The sequence below is a fragment of the Anabrus simplex genome, chromosome 1 (genome assembly GCF_040414725.1).
Source record: "Anabrus simplex isolate iqAnaSimp1 chromosome 1, ASM4041472v1, whole genome shotgun sequence".
NCBI classification, from domain to species: domain Eukaryota; kingdom Metazoa; phylum Arthropoda; class Insecta; order Orthoptera; family Tettigoniidae; genus Anabrus; species Anabrus simplex.
In genome coordinates this window covers 235,884,996-235,905,199 of record NC_090265.1, presented here as the reverse complement: position 1 = coordinate 235,905,199, position 20,204 = coordinate 235,884,996, and the positions used below count along the sequence as shown (strand labels likewise).

General features: G+C 40.7%; 1 protein-coding gene across 1 annotated transcript in view; it reads right to left on the bottom strand.

Annotated features, from left to right (window-relative positions):
* The window catches only part of Top3alpha (topoisomerase 3-alpha), a gene marked incomplete at its 3' end in the record, with an annotated part of 217,121 nt that extends 204,882 nt beyond the window's left edge, over positions 1 to 12,239 (bottom strand). The window contains exons 1-4 of the mRNA XM_067138868.2: positions 11,994 to 12,239; positions 11,693 to 11,902; positions 4,764 to 4,897; positions 3,540 to 3,658 (exon numbers count right to left, since the gene is read on the bottom strand). Coding sequence (XP_066994969.2) covers positions 3,540 to 3,658; positions 4,764 to 4,897; positions 11,693 to 11,902; positions 11,994 to 12,173 — 643 coding nt within the window. The remainder of the gene's footprint in view (positions 1 to 3,539; positions 3,659 to 4,763; positions 4,898 to 11,692; positions 11,903 to 11,993) is intronic.
* Positions 12,240 to 20,204: the final 7,965 nt, after the last annotated feature.

Genomic DNA, 20,204 nt, shown 5'->3' with positions numbered 1-20,204 from the left:
TGGAATTCTTATTTATGACCAACTTTCCCGCCGACACAAGGGTGCACAAATTTTTTAACGCTGCGGGCATGCTCTATCCTCGCCTATATTAAGGCAAGTTCAACAGAAAATTATTGTTGTTGTGTATTGTGCATTGTTTCATTACAGATTCTATTTAGTTCAGTTTTTATTGTGCGCAGTTGGTAACGGAATGCGTTTCACTTGATTGCTGGGAATGACATCATATCCGATTGTGTTTCAACCAATGGCTACTGCGTGCTTCAGCAATGAAGAATGGTGCATGATAAATTACAGTGAAACCTCTTTAGTACGTTCCTCATTAACAAGTTTTCCCGCTTGGCACGTTGTAAATTTGAAGAGCCGACACCCATCGTATTAAATCTGTATAAAAAAATTGTTAGTTGCACTCCACCGGCAAGCTTGTTTCACAATGCGCGCAAGGTGAGTCCCCAATGTTTTCTTTTTCTTTTTTCGCCATTATCATTCTCTCATATTAATTTCTTTCTCGCGTTAACTCAAATTTTCTTTTCTGCAGGTTCATTTGGTTCCTACTGAATTGGGAATATTCCTTTGTAACACAGCAAGATTTCAATATATCACAAGATATGTCCAACAGTTTTATCAACACTTAACCTCTGTTGTGGATTTATTGGACATCACACAAAATAATTCCTTCTGCGCCAATGTTGAACTTCATATCTTCTAGAACTCAATAGAAACATTGGACATTGTTTAATATCCGGCATAACCCAAATTTTTAAATGTGCAACCTTAGACTATTCGTCAAATAGAGCTTATTTTATTCAATTTTGAGATAATTGTTGATTAATATGTAATTTTATGAGACATATATCAAAAGATTTTATTTGTCACTGATTAACATAACATTGCTACATCTACAACAGTTTATATATTCACCATTGTATATGTACATCATTCCACCACATCCCCAGTCCATTCTTTCATCTTTCATCTCACCGCACAACTCTGTTTTAGGACTATGGTATACACATATGTATCTTGGCTAGGCTGATGATGGCCCTAATAGGACCAAAACTAGTACCTTGTAATAGTATATCGTAATGTTTTTATAACCATCGCATGATTGTTAAGTATTGAGTAGGTGGATTAAATTTTGTATTTATTTTATGTGTATTATGGAAATGTAAAGATACGAATGTGTATGCGTCGAGAATTATGAAGAAAGAAGAAGGCACTGCGAAATTAAATGACACATGAGAATAGGATTGTAACGAATAATCACTGTATAGCAAGATTTATGTCCAGAAAGTATATGAGTAAGATCACAGCGGATTCCCATATGAAACACAAACACGTAGTAATGAACAATAGTCAGTTGATAGCCTCCATATGTGTAACAGGTGTTGATGTAAGGATTTATAGTAGGAATAATCGACATATTTAGAGTTTCTCCTTCCCAAATAAAGTTAAGACTGAGGTCATGATACAATTCAGTAAATATCACAACTGAATACTTATAGAGGTTAGCTAATAATTTACAAGGAAGAAAGCATAATACATAACGGCACATATTTGGATTCTAATGCTAACTTATGGTTAATGGAAGATAGGCCTGGCATAATGTTTTTTTTTTTTTTTTTTTTTTGCTAGGGGCTTTACGTCGCACCGACACAGATAGGTCTTATGGCGACGATGGGATGGGAAAGGCCTAGGAGTTGGAAGGAAGCGGCCGTGGCCTTAATTAAGGTACAGCCCCAGCATTTGCCTGGTGTGAAAATGGGAAACCACGGAAAACCATTTTCAGGGCTGCCGATAGTGGGATTCGAACCTACTATCTCCTGGATGCAAGCTCACAGCCGCGCGCCTCTACGCGCACGGCCAACTCGCCCGGTCTGGCATAATGTAGTTAGCTAATGTGACATATGAATTTTAAAACATAGAGGATAGGTGTATATATATTTCATTTGGCAATGATAAATTTAGAACAGCAGATAGTGGCTGTGTATGAAAAACTTATCGAGCATTCCGAAACTCAAAAGTTAACGAAAGTAATAATAAGATTCCAGATAATAAAACACCAAATAACAAAGTTCCATATGATAAAATTGCAAATGATAGAGTTTCAGTTAGTAAAATTTCATACAATAAAGATGACAAATAATGAGATTCAGATATGAACATCAGAATTATGTGATGAAGAACAATTTAGGTTCAGATTGGTCACCAATATAAATGGTCCGTTATTGGGAGGCCTCCCGGTATGCACTCGCCAGCGTCTTGGTAGATGTGCTAGGTACCAACTGATGAGCCCAGCCTAGCACACGAGGGCAAAACGCTGGCAACCAGGAATGAGTTAGCTGGAAAATTTATAATGTCCAATAACGGACCATTTATATTGGTATTATAAATTTACTCATTCGGAACAAATATTTCAGATTCCCTATAGGAATCAACATCTAATCATCAGATTGGTCAATCGAAATAGATTATACTTTAGGTAGGGCATTAAACTAGTGATGTAAAACTCCAATTTTCTGACAGAGGAGTAGACCAAAGATTTAAGTGAGGAAAGTAGATTTTGAATCTTGAGTAACGTCAAGTTTAGAGGATAAATGACCAGTGTAATTCAAAGGAACCTATTTCAATTATGATTATGAAGGACATGAAATGTAAATACAAAGGATTATTGTACAGATGAGAATTTTCAGTGGATGTTTGTGTTATCAGACAGAATGACTTGTACAGGACTGCACTGTTCTCTTCCCACAGCTTTTCTTTTCTTCACATTATTATATTTAATAAATAAGTAGAAATAATAATTAATTGGGTCTATTATTTATAAGGATTATGATTAGAATAAGATGGATAGAATTAAGGTTCCATATTTACAATCTGACTCATTGCCAAGGTGTGTCGGATGGAGACGACCATTGGCAGGATTGTGATTGGTGATATGAAATTTCGAGGCGACAGGAAGATGGTCTTTCTCGGATCCTACATTAAATTAAATGAAACTATGACATTCCCCTGAGAAGCTGACCGGGAACTCCTTACATCGGCTTGAACGCAGGCGGGGTAGAGTACTAACGAGGTTTCACTCTATATTAAGTTTTAAAAGTAAATATGGGGGCTGGCGGTGTAATGTGTCCCTGGCTGTCGCAGTGAACACATCCCTCCTCTCCAAGATATTCCACATAAGATTTGTAACATTTCAAATCCTTCAAAAATGTTATAAAACTTATACTGCACAAATTGAATTTCTACCAAGAATGATTTTTAAAGTGTATTCACACACCTTTAAGGAAAGACTGCTTTCAGTGAAACTAACCTCTAAAGTGATTTCTAAATTTCAAAAATCCTTCAGCCTCATACATCTCATATAAGAAAAATCAGAGCTGGTAGAGAACATGAGAAACCAAGAATATTATAGACTAGAGATATGAGATATATGAAAGGTACGAGTGTCAAGAAATGAAAATGAGGAAAAGTTGAATAACAGGAACTGTGGGCAAAGTAAGAAATGAGAAAAGAGATGTCACAGAAATAAGACCACTTACCTATCCGCAAATCTAGTTCTTGCCTGACGTCAACTGCATCACTTATCTTTTTATCTGGCCTCACTAAATTCTGTATAGCTCGAGTAACAGACTGACGAGTAATTTCTGAGAACTTTGCCCTACAAGAGAAAAGTCAGACAATAAAAAAGATTTATGTATGACACAATAAAAAATATTCTTCAGTATTAGTAAAAAAAAAAAAAAAAAAAAAAAAGAAAAAAAGAAAAAAAAAAAAAAAAAAAAGGGAGAAACCATTAACACTAAATAGGTAACAATAAAAGAAATAGCCTACACTTATTACTTACATGAATACCTTGACAACGTGCCCCCAGTGATTTGATCCATTTTCACTATACATGCAGGCCACGGCAAGAACTCAAATTACAAGGCTCAACTTCCACCCAATTCGAAGAAAATGGAATCTGAATATTTTGAGTGTGCTTCACAAGACCAACACACGACACACTTGCACAACGAACGTGCATCACAACGAAGAAAGTCTCTGCTTCACAAGCTCGTGTTCCAGATTGAACCTCCCCTCTGTACTATTTTGGTGGGTTTGTTTTAACGTTCCGTTTATACGTTATTTGCATCGCAAACTCATTAAAGATATGCAGAGTATCACAATGGAATACCCAGCATTTGAGCCATTTTCGTTTTATGTTTGGAGAAAGGATTATAACGCAAACATTAAGAAAATATCACAGGCTTGTGAATATTAGCAACAAAAACATCACAGAAGCAAGATTCAACCCATGCATCATGAGATTGTAATGCAGTGAGCTTGCTTATTGTGCTCCGTGTTCATTGTGCAAATGTGTCACATGCTGGTCTTGTGAAACACTCTTCAAATATTCAGATTCCGTTTTCTTGGAATGGGGTGAATTTTAATTTGAAATCGTGAAAGTTCTTATCATGGCCTGCAAGTATATGGAAAATGTATCAAATCAGTGGAGATACGTTTCAAAAGTCTTCTTGTGAGTGGCAAAATCAGGAAACAGGTAAATAAAAATGAAAGTATTAATATATCTATGAAGGAGGACATGTCACACTGGAAATTGAGCTAAATGAGCTCATGTGAAGGAGACGAAGAGATAGGATAGAACTGTATTACAGCACAGTGTGTGTGTGTGTGTGTGGTGCATGCACGTGAGGAAAATGGAATAGAAGTGCTGTCAAAATGCTGATTATTGAGTGTTCTATTCAATATGAATTTCAACTCACCTGTAGACCTGGAGATTGTTTTTCACAGCAGTACACACTTGGATGATTTCAAACCCAATATTTTCCCCCTCTCTATCACAATCTGTCCAGATTATCAATATGGCGCACTTGCGAACTTCTCTTTCTAAAGTCCTCTGCGAAAATTACAAATACATTAGGCCCATTATCAAATTAAACAAGTATTATGACAAGAAAGTTAAAATAAAACCTCATTCACTAATTGGTAATTGGCTATATCATACAGTATAAAAAAAACTGCACAGAAAAGGAGAATAACTCAACTGCAGTTATGACTGCCCTGGTGATGAAATGGAGGTGTTTTATTTGACTAGTGGGAATAGCTTAATACAATTTCACAATCAATATACAGCATATAAAATAAGAGTCTTGTCTGTACATTGTTCAGAATTTGAAAAGAATGGTATTTCTGTACCGGTCATGTCCACAGTAAAAAGGAAATGCAATTTTTACTTTTCCGGAATTTCTGTCTGTCTGTCTGTCTGTCTGTCTGTACACACATTACTAGAAAACAGCTGAAGAGAATTTAATAAAAATCGGTATGCAAAGTTGGGAAATAAGTCGCCACAATCTAGGCTATAAATAATTTTATTCACGCTAAGTGAAATAGTACTTTGGGGAAGGCCTAAAATTTAATTCTGAAATATTTACATTATTAGTGGTTGTATCGATAAATACTACATAACGAAAGTCATATAGAATTAAATTTCCGACCATTTATGTCTGATACATTTTTACCGTACCGGCTATGATAACACAGATATTCATGAATTTTGTTGCTAAGTCCATATCAACGCTGACCCACGAGAAAATGGGTTAACAGAATTTAATGAAAATCGGTATTTAGACACGGCAAATAAGAAACTACAGTCTAAGCTATAAACAATTTTATTCAAACAGGATTAAATTGTAGTTTAGGGGAAGCAGCCTAAAATTTCATTTTTAAATACCTATGTTATTGGTCCTATCGAAACGTACTACATAACAAATGTTACAGAGAATACAATTTCCGACCATGTATATTTTATTCAGTTTTACCGTAACGACTATGATAGGAGTGGTATTTCAGAGTCGGAAGAAAACTAAATGTGAAGGCCTACAATATCGAAAGCGCATAACATTGATGAACAATAACATTACATTGACCATTTTTAGTGGCGGTGTTCTTTATCTCTTATGCTGCCTCTCAACTTCGATAGATGGGATTACTGCTGCGTACCAAGTATAATAGCCCGACTGATTACTGGCGGAAAATAGCCGGGGAGTTAGAAAACTTTCTTCTTTAGGATGCCATTCCTCTGGTTCATACATTTTCTGATACAGCTGGTACGTAACACACCAGTTCATCATAGTATTCCAGCTGTTCGATCCCCACTCTGACGCGCTGTTTTGAATGAGCTGTGTGCATATTTAAGGCAGAGGCTGTAGTAGTAGTAGTAGTATATAGCACCACAATTCACTAAATGACTCAAAATTCAACACTGAAAAGAGCCGTTTCTTAAGCTTCTTCCTCCTCACTTTTATTAAATTCTACATTCAAATTATTCCAAATTAGCAGGGAAGAGGGGGTTTCTCCTCTGGCTTGGAGGAGAAATTTGCCTCCGCAAGTCAGATAGATTTTTCCACTGCCAGTATAGTGAATTGATATTTACCGACTCATCGGGTACTCCTAGGATTTTTGCCCTAGGAGTCTCCACTATTCGACCTCCTCTCCACCGAAAAGAAGACGAAGAGTGTTCATGGATCACGGCTATCTGCGGCTTGGTCATCCCAGCTCTGAAACTTTGGACTGTAATATCGGGAGCTTAGACCTGTTCGTTAAAAATGAGAAAATGTGTGGTTTGTGATTTGATCGAGTATTTCATATGAAAGCATTGCTTTTAATTGCGCCATTCCTACTGACGACACTGTAATGTTTGTTCATTTCGGTTGGGAAAACCAGTTAAGACAGTCTTTCTGAGGATGTAAAAAGGCAGGTGGTGAGTGAGTGTCTACCATTAAAATGAAAGCTTCCCAACCTTATTGTGACTGATGGTATGCAAGCGGGTCTACCATTAGAGTGAAAATTCCCTAATTTCATATGAGAAAAGATGTTTGGTGACATCGCCATCACGTTTCTAGAGTAACGTTAAGAGTTTTGCAATTTAATACAATCTTGCTCACAACGTGTACACTACCTAACCTAGAATTCTGTATACAATGTAGAATTCCGTAGCGAAGCACAGGTAGATCAGCTAGTAAAACTCTAAAAGCATGCAGGAGGAGGATATAAATAATAATAATAATAATAATAATAATAATAATAATAATAATAATAATAATAATAATAATAATAATAATCATCATCATCATCATCATTCAGCCTTAACTACCTTTTTATTTTGATTCAACACCATTTAGACTGACTGCATGTCAATTTTGATGTTCCAATTTTACTCCATCAGATGGAAAACAAACAAGACTTCTACTGAGCAACCTGTTACTCAATTTAATAAAATTTTGTAAGGTCATCGAATGTGATACCACAGATCTGTGACATGCCAACCAAGAACTGTAGACAAGACATACTTCTGCCCTTCAAAGGAACTATCTCAGCCAGGTTTAAAGTAGCAATTTTGGGATCCAAAGGTAAAATGATCTAATGATTCACAGAGGAAGCATACACTTTCCCAACCTATGTTCTTCTCATCAACTGCATTCCATTACATCTCATCTAAACACTACATTCTAAAGACTTCACTATTTTCTTTTGGTCACTTTTCACTTTCTTACAATGCCACACACCTGAAATACATTTTCAGAACCCATTATTCTTTCCCATATGGTGAGGAAGGCGAATGTCATGCCAGTGACAAAAGCAGTACTGGTAACTCAAAGAGTATAGAATGCTAGTAAGGTGGTTGTTAAGCCAAGCTGGACAAGTTATAATAGGCTAGGCATTATGGAGCATGGTGGTGATATTTAGAAGGAAACTGAGGAGGAGATAATGTGAACAACAGGAAGCATGACCAACAAATGGCAAATACTGTAAGTGAATATGGGAAGGACAGCTGATTCATTACACATGATTCAGAAAGTGATGGAATCCACTATAGGGAAGAATATTCTGGACGTGGTGCTGGTAAAACCAGATGAGCTCTATAGAGAAACCGAAGTAATAAATGGTATTAGTGATCACGAAGCTGTTTTTGTCGTAGTTAAAAATAAATGTGATAGAAAGGAAGGTCTTAAAAGTAGGATCGTTAGGCAGCACCATATGGCTGACAAAACAGACATGAGGGAGTTTCAAAAAAGGAAATATCATCGGTGGAAAACGGTAAATAAAAATGTAAACAGACTCTGGGATGGGTTTAAAGCAATTGTTAAGGAATGTGAAAATATGTTTGTACCTTTAAAGGTGGTAAGGAATGGTAAAGATCCACTATATTATAACATAGAAGTAAAGAGACTAAGAAGGAGGTGCAGGTTTGAAAGAAATAGAGATAGAAATGGCTGTGGAAGCAAGGAGAAATTGAACGGACTTACTAGGAAATTGAATCTAGCAAAGAAGTCAGCTAAAGGTAACATGATGGCAAGCATAATTGGTGATCATACAAATTTTAGTGTTTGGGTTTAGGAAAGGTTATTCCACTGAAGCTCAACTTGTAGGATTCCAGCAAAATATAGCAGATATCCTGGATTCAGGAGGTCAATTGGATTGTACTTCGATTGATCTATCTAAGCCATTTGATAGGGCAGATCATGGAAGACTATTTGCAAAAATGAGTGCAACTTGACTTGACAAAAGAGTGACAAAATGGGTGGCTATGTTTCTAGAAAATGGAACTCAGAGAATTAGAGTAGGCCAAGCTTAATTAATGTTATTTGGTTTACGTCCCACTAACTACTTTTACAGTCTTCGGAGACACCGAAGTGCCGGCATTTAGTCCCGCAGGAGTTCTTTTACGTGCCAGTAAATCTACCGACACGAGGCTGACGTATTTGAGCACCTTCAAGTACCACCGGACTGAGCCAGGATCGAACCTGCCACTCAGCCCGGCCCAAGCTTAACTGACCATGTAATAATTAAGAGGGGAAATCCTCAAGGCAGTATTATTGGACCTTTATGTTTTCTTATATATATCAATGATATGTGTAAAGAAGTGGAATCAGAGATAAAGTTTTTGCAGAGATGATGTTATTCTGTACAGAGTAATAAATAAGTTACAACATTGTGAGCAACTGCAAAATGACCTTGATAATGTTGTGAGATGGACAGTAGGCAATGGTATGATGATAAACAGGGTTAAAAGTCAGGTGTCAGTTTCACAAACAGGAAAAGTCCTCTCAGTTTTAATCACTGAGCTGATGGGATGAAAGGTCCCTTTGGAGATCATTGTAAGTACCTAGGTCTTAATATAATAAATATCTTCATTGGGGTAATCACATAAATATGATTGTAAGAGTACAGATCTCTGCACATGGTTATGAGGGTATTTAGGGGTTGTAGGAAGGATGTAAAGGATTAGGCATATAAGTCTCTGGTAAGACCCCAACTAGAGTATGATTCCAGTGTATGGGACCCTCACCAGGATTACTTGATTCAAGAACTGGAAAAAATCCAAAGAAAAGCAGCTCGACTTGTTCAGGGTGATTTCCAACAAAAGAGTAGCATTACAAAAATGTTGCAAAGTCTGGGCTGGGAAGACCTGGGAGAAGGGAGACGAGCTGCTCGACTAAGTGGTATGTTCCAAGCTGTCAGTCGAGAGATGGAGTGGAATGACATCAGTAGACGAAAAAGTTTGAGTGCTGTCTTTAAAAGTAAGATAAAGTTCGAATTAAAGGGGACAAATTGGGGCAAATATTTGTTTATAGGAAGGGGAGTTAGGGATTGGAATAACTTACCAATGGAGAAGTTCAGTACATTTCCAATTTCTTTGCAATAATTTAGGAAAGGGCTAGGAAAGCAACAAATGAGGAATCTGCCACCTGGGCGACTGCCCTAAATGCAGATCAGTAGTGACTGATTGAGTTGGGTGGAGGTCCTTAACAAATAGGCTGTTGATAGAATGGCAGTTGAAATTGGATGTCCATTCCCTGTACACCATTACAATCTACATGCTAGTTTTGCAGCCATGGAACACTATCATGAATAGAGCCCTCAAGACAGCTTCAGATTCGGTAACCATCGTTATCTCCAGATCTACAGCTCTGTCACAGGAACTTTTCAAGGAGTTTTCCTGCGTCCCAGCTGGTGGTACCTTGTTTATATGGACACAACACATATTCCTTCCCCGACTGTCTCATTTTTAAATGGAAATTCTAAGTTCCCATGGAGGGAATTAGATATTTTTCCACCAATAGAGCATATCAAAATCAGATCAAAAATTAGATGTATGGCTTTTCAGGCGTTTGCTCTATTAACCAGCATTTCGTCTTAGGTCCGACACTAGACTCTTCAGAGTGGGATGTGTCAGACCTTACCCACTGATGCTGGGGTGTATGCAGGTGAACTTATCAGAAGCCTTTTATGAGGCACAGTCTGATAACTGCATACGGGAGATAAGACTCCCCATCTCACTGTGAAGAGTCTAGTGTCGGACCTAAGACGAAATGCTGGTTAATAGAGCAAACGCCTGACAAGCCATACATCTAATTTTTGATCTGATGTCTCATTTTTCCATAACATTCACATGACACATCTATTACTCGCAACTTTTTTGTGACAGATTTGTGTATGGGGTTGAGGAGTAAGAAGGGAGCTCTCCCGGTTCCGGTAATACTGCCAATGGAATGGGAATGAAATCTGAATTGAATCGATAATATGATCGATCGATATGAATTTTCTAAATCTTACCTTAAGCCAACAACTGTGTCACATTCACATTATATAACATTTCTCGATGCGAATCTTGTTCCTAGCATGAATTCTGTAGTTTAGCTTTGCTGTGTAAACAACAGTACTAGTACGTAAAGTATATACCAGATGTCGCACAGCGATGCATAAGCGATTCATAGTTTGTGTTTCAAAGGTTGCCGTTAGGAATCTTGAAGATTGCCGAGGTCGACTGATTCAGCACTAGGATGTCCATCTATCACTAAAAAGTGTGAGAGTAATACACTCATTTACCTTCCTCTCCTCCTATTGATCCACTCTTTATATTAATATTTCTGTCACAATTTTGCTTTATGTTGCACCGACACACATAGGTCTTATAGCGACAATGGTAAAAAAAAGGCCTAGGAGTGGGGGGAAAAAGCGGCCGTGACCACAGCATTTGCCTGGTGTGAAATCAGAAACAACGGAAAACCATATTCAGGGGTGCTGACGTGGGGTTTGAAACCACTATCTCCTGGATGCAAACACAAAGCTGCACGACCAACTTGCCCGGTATATTAATCTTTCAAACAATAGCTCAAACCGTGCATGCATCAGTGAAAGGAAAAGTAGATGAGTACTGATTTGACAGACTACAGACAGAATACAACAAAAACACGTAACGTGAATAAGGAATGAAGGGAAACGAAAACAATCTATAGTATCTATAATGTAAAGTGTTTCAGTCTGCCAAACATGTTAAAAAATTTTATGAAACACTAAGCCCAAGTAGATAGGCTACCTGAAAAAGAAAACAGTTTATTAATACTAGAATTACATGTTTTGTTCCATCTTAACAAACCTGAAGTACAGACACAGAAACATACATTAGATTTAAATCTCTTACCAATCGACATGTCTTCCTCTCTGACTTAGGAATGACTTTTTTTTAAATTCTCATGTTTGTATCAATGTTGTTTGCATTTCCAAATTTCTCTCAGCCAAGCTGAAACTATCATATCACTGTTCATACATATTTCTATGAAATAAAGCTTGAATAATCACTAAATATATTTGATAGGCTATCTTCGCGAATATTCATCGAGGAACTAACCTTGATGTCATTATAATCCGAAGGGCAATGCTTCATGACAGGAGCGTCAAAAAGAGTTAATGGGCTGCATCCTTGCCATTTGCGGTAGTTGCCAACAAAGTCCAAACCCAGTAAATGGCCAGAAACAGAAGTCATGATCATCTCACAATTCTGACCAAACAGAGTATAGTTGAACTCATAAATTTTATTATACTTCGAAAATCCCTCTCTCTGAAAGAAACAAGCATACAGAGATAGTATCCATAAGACAGATAAATAAATCTGCCGTAGCCGGCACAAAAAACTATAGGACAACACTCACTCTTTTCACATTCGACGACATAAATCCGGCGAGATTCTTCGCTGCATCATTCTTCTCCGCAACATTTAAAACTTTCATTTTCGGTGATTCTGGAAGTTCGGTTGCTTTTCGACTAAAATAACGTATACAGTGGACCTGAAATCGTTCCCGCAAATAACCTAAAATAAGTGCAACAACCATTTATAACCTCTAACGCATTACCTGTAGTAGTTTCGAAACCCACTTAAAGGTGAATGTTGTATTTAACATGGCTAATATCAATAAGTGCCATAATTATGTAAAGTATCTCCGCATGTCACTAACGTCAAGTCACTAGATTATACATGTTTACATACAGTACGTCTATATTCACAACCCTAACCCAGTAGCAAACAAAAAATGATTTCGCGCGCATTGTCAATGTTTACCACTAAACAGCACAGCCAACAACATCGCCCAAAATTCTTTAAATTCACAAAATGAATCTTTACTTCTTAACAGTGCAGCCAACAACACTGCCCACAATGCTTTACATTTACCAAATTATAAAGGCGAACAAAAATAAATTATACGACTTGTGCTGCATTCCGTAAAGACCAAGCAGTTTTTTATTTGTGCATATGAATAGTTTTCTTGCTAAGTTTTAACATTGCTGCACCGTTTCACCAACCTCCGTCAAAATGTCACGTTGAAGATCAAATATGACGGTGATCAAGACTTGATTCGTTAAAATGAGAAGCGTTTCACCAACGCAGATTGGCTTTATTTGAAGTTTCGTCAAATATGGTGATTCATTAGAATAACATTTAGATTCCATGACAAATTAATATCTGTTAACCTTTCTGATTCGCTAGTAAAAGAAAAGAAGGTTAGAAAGCAATATAATTCAGATCCCATGAGTTATGTAGCGTTTCTTTATTGAATTAACTCACATCTAAAAGTTAAGTTATTTAATATTGTTTTGATTAACTACCGGTACTAAGCAGAAATGGACAACAAAAAAAACATTTTAAAAAGGTGGAGAGAATTTCTCCAGAGAAATGGTAGAGAGAATGGTAAGGTTAGTTGCTGAAAAGAAAGATGCAATAGAAAATAAGCTTACTAAGGTGTGACTGTAAAAGAGAAGGAAAGAGCTTGAGAACAATTAACAGACATGACTAATGCTAGAGATTTTGTTTTTAAAAAGATGTAAGAAGCAGCTAAAGTCTCTGGTAGGACCCCAGCTATAGATATGGTTCCAGGATTACTTGATTCAAGAACTGGAAAAAAATCCACCAAAACGAAGCAGCTCGATTTATTCTCGGTAATTTCGGACAAAAGAGTAAGCATTACAAAAATGTTGCAAAGTTTGCGCTGGGAAGACGAGCTGCTCGACTAAGTGGTATGTTCCGAGCTGTCAGTGGAGAGATGGCGTGGAATGACATTAGTAGACGAACAAGTTTGAGTGGTGTCTTTAAAAGTAGGAAAGATCACTATATGAAGATAAAGTTGAAATTCAAAAAGACAAATTCGGGCAAATATTCGTGTATAGGAAGGGGAGTTAGAGAATGGAATAACTTACAAAGGGAGATGTTCAATAAATTTCCAACTTTTTAAAATTATTTAAGAAAAGCTGGAAAAACACAGATAGGGAATCTGCCACCTGGGCGACTGCCCAAAATGCAGATCATGATTGATTGATTGATTGATTGATTGATTGATTGATTGATTGATTGATTGATTGATTGATTGATTGATTGATTGATTGATTGATTGATTGATTGATTGATTGATTGATTGATTGATTGATTTGAACCGCAGTAATTTTAAGGTATACCTGGGAAAATCCCACTTTTGTCAGATGAGTGCCTTACATCAGGGACATATACCGGTAATAGATGGGAAAGGGATTATGTCAAACCCAGTTAAAATTTCAGCTATACAGCAATTTCGAACACCTACCAGGATAAAGCACATAAGGCAATTTTTAGGTCTATGTCAGTTCATTGCAGACCATTGTCCTGGTTACACAGATACGGTAGCGGCACTGCAGGAACTTTTGAGGACTAATAGCCGATTGGAATGGACATCAGAACACAATGAGGCTTTCCATAACACTACTAGCGAACTCCGTAAAACTGGGATACCCTTCGTTCGACAGGAACATTATTACTTAATCAGATACATCTAATGTCGGGATTGGAGCTGTTATACCAGGAGACGCCAGAAAAAGAAAGCAAGATAACGTATTTAACGTTTATGATTCGAAAGTTGTGTTCTCATGAAATGCAGTATACGAGGACTGAATTAGAAATGCTATCTATTGTGGCAGCTCTGAGCCAATGGCGAAAATACGTGTACGGTTTTCCCATAACGATTAGAACAGATCATAAAGCCCTAACTTACCTTTTTAAGACAAACATGGCGAGTGAAAGAGTCAGCAGGTGAAGTCTATACGTGCAACAATTTGACTTTACGATGAAGTATTGCCCAGGAAGGTTAATTATACTAGCAGATACCTTAAGCAGGAATCCTAATCCGGAGGAAGTAACCATTAACCTGACCGTATTGGATGACGAAGGTCAGCGAGTTATCGCGAAATTGCAGGACATCAGCCAAGAACAGCTTAACTATCCACCAACTCAGTTAATGATTGAGTATTTTAAGAGGGAACTCGAACTCGGTACTCCACGTTTCGTCGAAGTACATATGAAGGCAGCATCTTTTCACAATTACAATAACATTTTACGTAAGTTCATAGGTGATGAATATACCAAAGTACGTATTGTGGTACCTCCTATATTCCAAACTGGCCTTATTTGATTAGGACACCATACGACCGGACTTGCAGATATTGACAAGGTGACGTCTGTGTTACAAGAAACTTTTTCGTGGCCGATACTACGAAGAACGGTGCAACAGGTAATAATAATAATAATAATAATAATAATAATAATAATAATAATAATAATAATAATAATAATAATAATAATAATAATAATAATAATAATAAGATGATGAATTTTGTATGGCTATTTCTAGCCGAGTGCAGGCCTTGTATGGCAGACCCTCCAATGAGGGTGGGCGGCATCTGCCGTGTGAAGGTAACTGCGTGTTATTGTGGTGGAGGATAGTGTTATGTGTGGTATGTGAGTTGCAGGGATGTTGGGGACATCACAAACACCCAGCCCCCGGGCCATTGAATTAACCAATAAATGTTAAAATCCTCGACCCGGCAGGGAATCGAACCCGGGACCCTCTGAACCGAAGACCAGTACGCTGACCATTCAGCCAACGAGTCGGACAATAGGTACTGAAAACATGTGATACTTGCCAACGTATTAAACCTAACCCATACCTGTTGAAACAAGCTCCTAAGGCATTATTACCCAGAAAACCAAGGGAGATATTCGCAATCGACCTTTATGGGGTCTTCCCGTAGCCCTTAGGTGTGTAAAATTTATTTTAGTCTGTGTGGACGTACTTTCGAAATTTGTGACCCTATGCCCAGTCCAGAAGGCGAATACCACAACGGTTGTCAACCAGATCAAGAACATTCCAGCAATGGGCAAACCTGAAAGTATCCTGAGTGACCATGGTTCGCAATTCACGTCGGCAATTTTCAAGCGCAAAATGGAGAACCTCGAAATTTAACATGTGTTGAATAGTGTGCGTCATACAGTGTCAAACCCAGGCGAACGCACTTTGAGAGAAGTTGCAACGTACTGTCGTATCTTTATTCCCCGGGAGCATTGGAAATGGTTTGATGTTATCCCTCTTATCACGGATTGTATTAATACTACACGTCACGATTTGACTGGACAGATACCGGTACCCTCGGTGGTACATTGCATTGAATATCCGAGGAGGCCATGGCATGGAGCAATACCTTGTCCGAGTGATCCGAGGCCATCTCCTCAAATGTGCATCAGGACGACTGCAGAACATCTTGAGGCCCAAGCCGACCGACGACTGCGAAGAACGAGAAACAAACGTTTCCTTCGCTCCTTAAGAGTCAGTGAACTTGTTCTTGTGAAGAGACCAATTAACTCAGATCCTCCTGCTCGTTTCTACCATAAGTTTGCGAAGTTGTATATTGGCCCATATTAAATTGTTCATGTGTATGATAACATTTCATATAAAGAGGAGCATGTATGGTATAGTGGAGAAGACAATTAATGCAGCGAACTTGAAGGTGTTTTACCACCCAGGGTAAATCAGGATTGAAGAGATGAAGGACGGTGAAGGAATGGAAAAAGAGGAAGAAGATGAGGCCAACATTGAGGAGGAAGACCCGGAAGATGAGGTTATTGTTCCAGAAAATAAAAGAGAATGAAGAAATAAACTGGGTAGAACCTGAGACTACGCCCGAACCTAAGGACGAAGAGCGTACGGAATGCAGTGGCAACCAGAGAAAATTTACGGTATTGTTGGACATTTACTATCAAGGAAGGAAGGAGCAAGAAGAACTCCTGGAAGTAAACAGGAGACTTATTCAAGGGAAAGAGCGCTCGAAGGTGCAAACTGGTGTAACATTGAAAAACAAAAATTGTGGCTACTCACAACTTTTCAAAAAATGTCATATTTTTCATCGGAGTACGGGAGGAATGTACCGTATCACTAGATCACGGTCCAGATAGCATCAATTTATACGAGGGTCGATCAAATATAAAATATTGTTTTTCCTGAACATCAGCAGTTGGTAGGACTGGCCCCGCGCTTCTGCTATGCTTGGACGGGACCATTAGGAGTGGGGGGGAGAGTGCTGTTAGATATTTCCCGCCGTTTTGTCAGTATTGCTCAAGATGTCGGAGCAACAGTTGCACCTCTCCACCGTGCAACGCATAATTATAAAATCTCTTACTCGTGAAGGAGTTACAGTGGCGGAGATATGCCAGAGTTTGACTGCACAGTTCTATGATCAAACATTGTCAAAGACGAGTGTGTTTGCCTTGTATAAGGAGTTGAAGGAAGGACGAGAACGTGTGGAAAATCAGCGACACCATCGCCGTCCTCGGACCAGCATTACAGACGAAAGCATTCGTGCTGTTAAATAGCCTACATTATTGACGACGATCGACGGGCTAGGGTATCAGAAATTGCAGAACAAGTCGGAATCAGTTATGGGAGCTGTCAAGCAATCATCACAAATGACCTACAATTCCATAAAGTGTGTTCCAGAGGGTTCCTCGCCTTTTGACCGAAACTGTCTCCTAGCTACCCAAAATGCACTGGACTACACTTGATCATCCTCCTTTCAACCCGGACTTGTCGCTTAAAGAGGCTCCGGGAGGGCAACGATTTGAAGATGACGAGAGTGTAGAAGACTTCTTGCGCAACTAGGTGGTGACACGACCCTGTTCTTTTTGCGATGAGGGCATCAAAAACCTGCCCATACGCTGGGACAAATGCATTTCCAAAGCAGGAAACTCTGTGGAAAAATAAATAGTAATTGCCTTGTGTTTTTCATTAAATTAATTTAAATAAAAAAGTCCCGTTTATATTTGTTGCCTCCTCGTATAATCAGAATATTCGAATATAGTACCATACAGAGCCCGAACTACGTGTTTTAGGAAAAGGCGACCCCGTAACGTAATTTGAAGTCCTTGCGATTATTTGCGAAGACCCCAACGGGAAGCAAGTTTTATTTCAAACTTACTCGTGTAGACCCAGTGATAGCGTTACCACGCGAGGAAGAGTAAGAGAAAGGAGATCGCGAGACAGTGACAGAGAGGTTTGAATTTGTCACGTGAAGCGAGTGGTGTCAACTACTCGTAACCAAACATGAGCACTTGAGGCCTGGCAGCAATCTGTTAGATCAACTTATGTCCATACGAGTGCCAGTTCTATATTTTGTTGAACACTAATATATATTGATTTGATTTATGGAGAACTAACTGCACCATTGCGGTGACAAGCAAACAAGGTAATGGTTTACTCACTCAAATTCTAACAGCCGTCGAAGGAGACGCGGCCGGTACACAAAGACTGTCTGTAGATAGGCCAGGGATGTACCGACCGTAACGGACACGAGCATATATACTATAAAGGGGAGCCAGCCGTGGGGGAGGACGAGTTTGACTGTCGTAGCGAGAAGGCATACGTGCTTCCCGCTGACTTACCTCTCCTAACCAGGCGATCTGTACTTCCCCAGTACTAGTCAGGCAGCTGTACTTGTTGGTACACTTAGGAAAGAGCTTTTGTCTGAGCTGAGCACTTCTCAGTGCTCACCTTCTATTTCAGGAGGACCACGGCGGACAACAGAGAGGGCAGCCAGATGAAGAAGAGGTCGCCCGAAGAAGTTGCGAGGGAGTTCGGGCTCATGGTCCGAAGCCTCTTAAGCCGAGTACCACCGGCACAGGAGAGCAACACGGAGCCGGAGCAGGAGACGTCGGAGATCGAGGTGTGACGGAGCCGTACAGGGACGGGTGCGACCCCTCTAACGGCTTCTTCTTCTCCTCCGAGGGATTTACGGACCCGGGGTACGAGGCACTGCCCGTGTACTACAGGCCGGGGCGCCCTGTACCTTCTGAACGGCGCCTGGTCCTGGACAGAATGCGGCGCCCTCGCCACGGCAGAAGAATCAACTCGAGGACCATGTCCGTCCATAGATTCCTACCAGGAGGCCACATCATCAGGCATCACGACCAGGAGTGGGTGCGCGATGCAGAGAAGGAGCTCTCTACTCTGTTCCAGGGCATCCGCGTACTAGTGAGGGACGGCGTGCCAGGGATGAACGCCGCCGCCCCCAGGAGGAGGGCCGAGACGGAGACCAGGGAGGCCATCACCCAGACGCCGAGGAGACTAAGGCATAGGGCGGGTAACACCGATCTAGTCCAAGCCACCCAGCGGTAGACCAACGACGCCACCACGGAGGTGGAGCATGCCGCCCCCCGGCGCCGCGACTGTGCCACCCAGGCCGAGCGGATCGGCACTGCGAAGTGGATGCAGACCGCTCCTCCATGGACCACCTTCTCGAAGTGGACGCAGACCAAGGATTACCAGGAAGGGCCTATCATCCGGGCGCAATCCAGGAGAGCGCCCCGGACAGCAGATAGCAGCACAGCAGTGGAGAAGGAACCCCCCTGGCGTTCGGAAACTGCTATCCAGGACCGACCCGTCAGCGAGTCAGTCGAAGTGCAGACATCGATGTGCGCCCCACAGAACAGGAACGCATTCGAGTGTCGGCAGATACTGACGCCACCGCCGCCAGCCAGAAGGAGGAAGACGCCGTCTCCACAGTGGGACCACCAGCAACCCCTGGGTCACCAGGCTGGGAGGAGAGCCACCAGGACGAGGCCTCTTCCCCTGCCGAGGAGAGACCCCCACCCCTGGGAAGAAGACGACACAGCCGGACAAGGAGGAAGAATACGACGCAGGCCCACCAGGAGTGTGCCGCCCAGCCGCAACCCAGGACAGCAGTCTACCCAGCAGCAAATCAGGAGAGGACCTCAGCGGGTAGCGGTAATCAGGTCACCCTCAGCAGCTCTTGCAGTGATTCTGCTGCCTGAGGCAGGAGAGTTGTGGGCTCTTAGTGAGGTGCAACCGTTATGGGGGTGATGACCACTACACGGCCTGAGCAGCATGTAAAGGGGTGCCGGTGTGCGCCAACTGCGCAGGGGGCCACCCGGCCTCCCACCGCAGTTGCCCCATTTACCGGGCCATGGCGCGGGCAGAGAGGAAGGAGGCCCGGCGTCATGACCCAGCCCCACCCAGGAGACACCCGCCTAGGCGGGCATGGCCTCATTCTCCGGGATCGGAGACTTGTTACGAGGGACCCCAAGGAGGTGGCGCTGTGCGGCGGGCTCTAGTGGTACTTGACACATGGCTCCGCAGCCGGAAAGGCCCGCGCTAGTCACGGCAGTGCCCAGACGGACTGATCCCCTAACGACTGGAATGGCGAGACTACGGTTCATGGCTGGTGCATGATACCTCTTCTCAACTAACACAACCACTGGACCTTTCCAGCCCACATCCTTGCATGTGCTATCAAAAGATGTCAGGTTTTACATGTAGGCTCTTTCTGCCTATGTAGTTTTCCCCTGGCCCTTCAATAGCACACTTTAACACCACCTTACCAATACAAACTTTGCCTGGTAATGCGTCTAACGTACAAACAGGCTTGCCATGGTAGCGAGTACACTCGGAAACCGGCAGATACTCCTTGTATCACTTCCCACTCTTCCTTGCTATCTCTTTCTTCTTAGAAATAATAGCATGTCGGAGGCCATGTAGATTGAGTCGATGGTCACG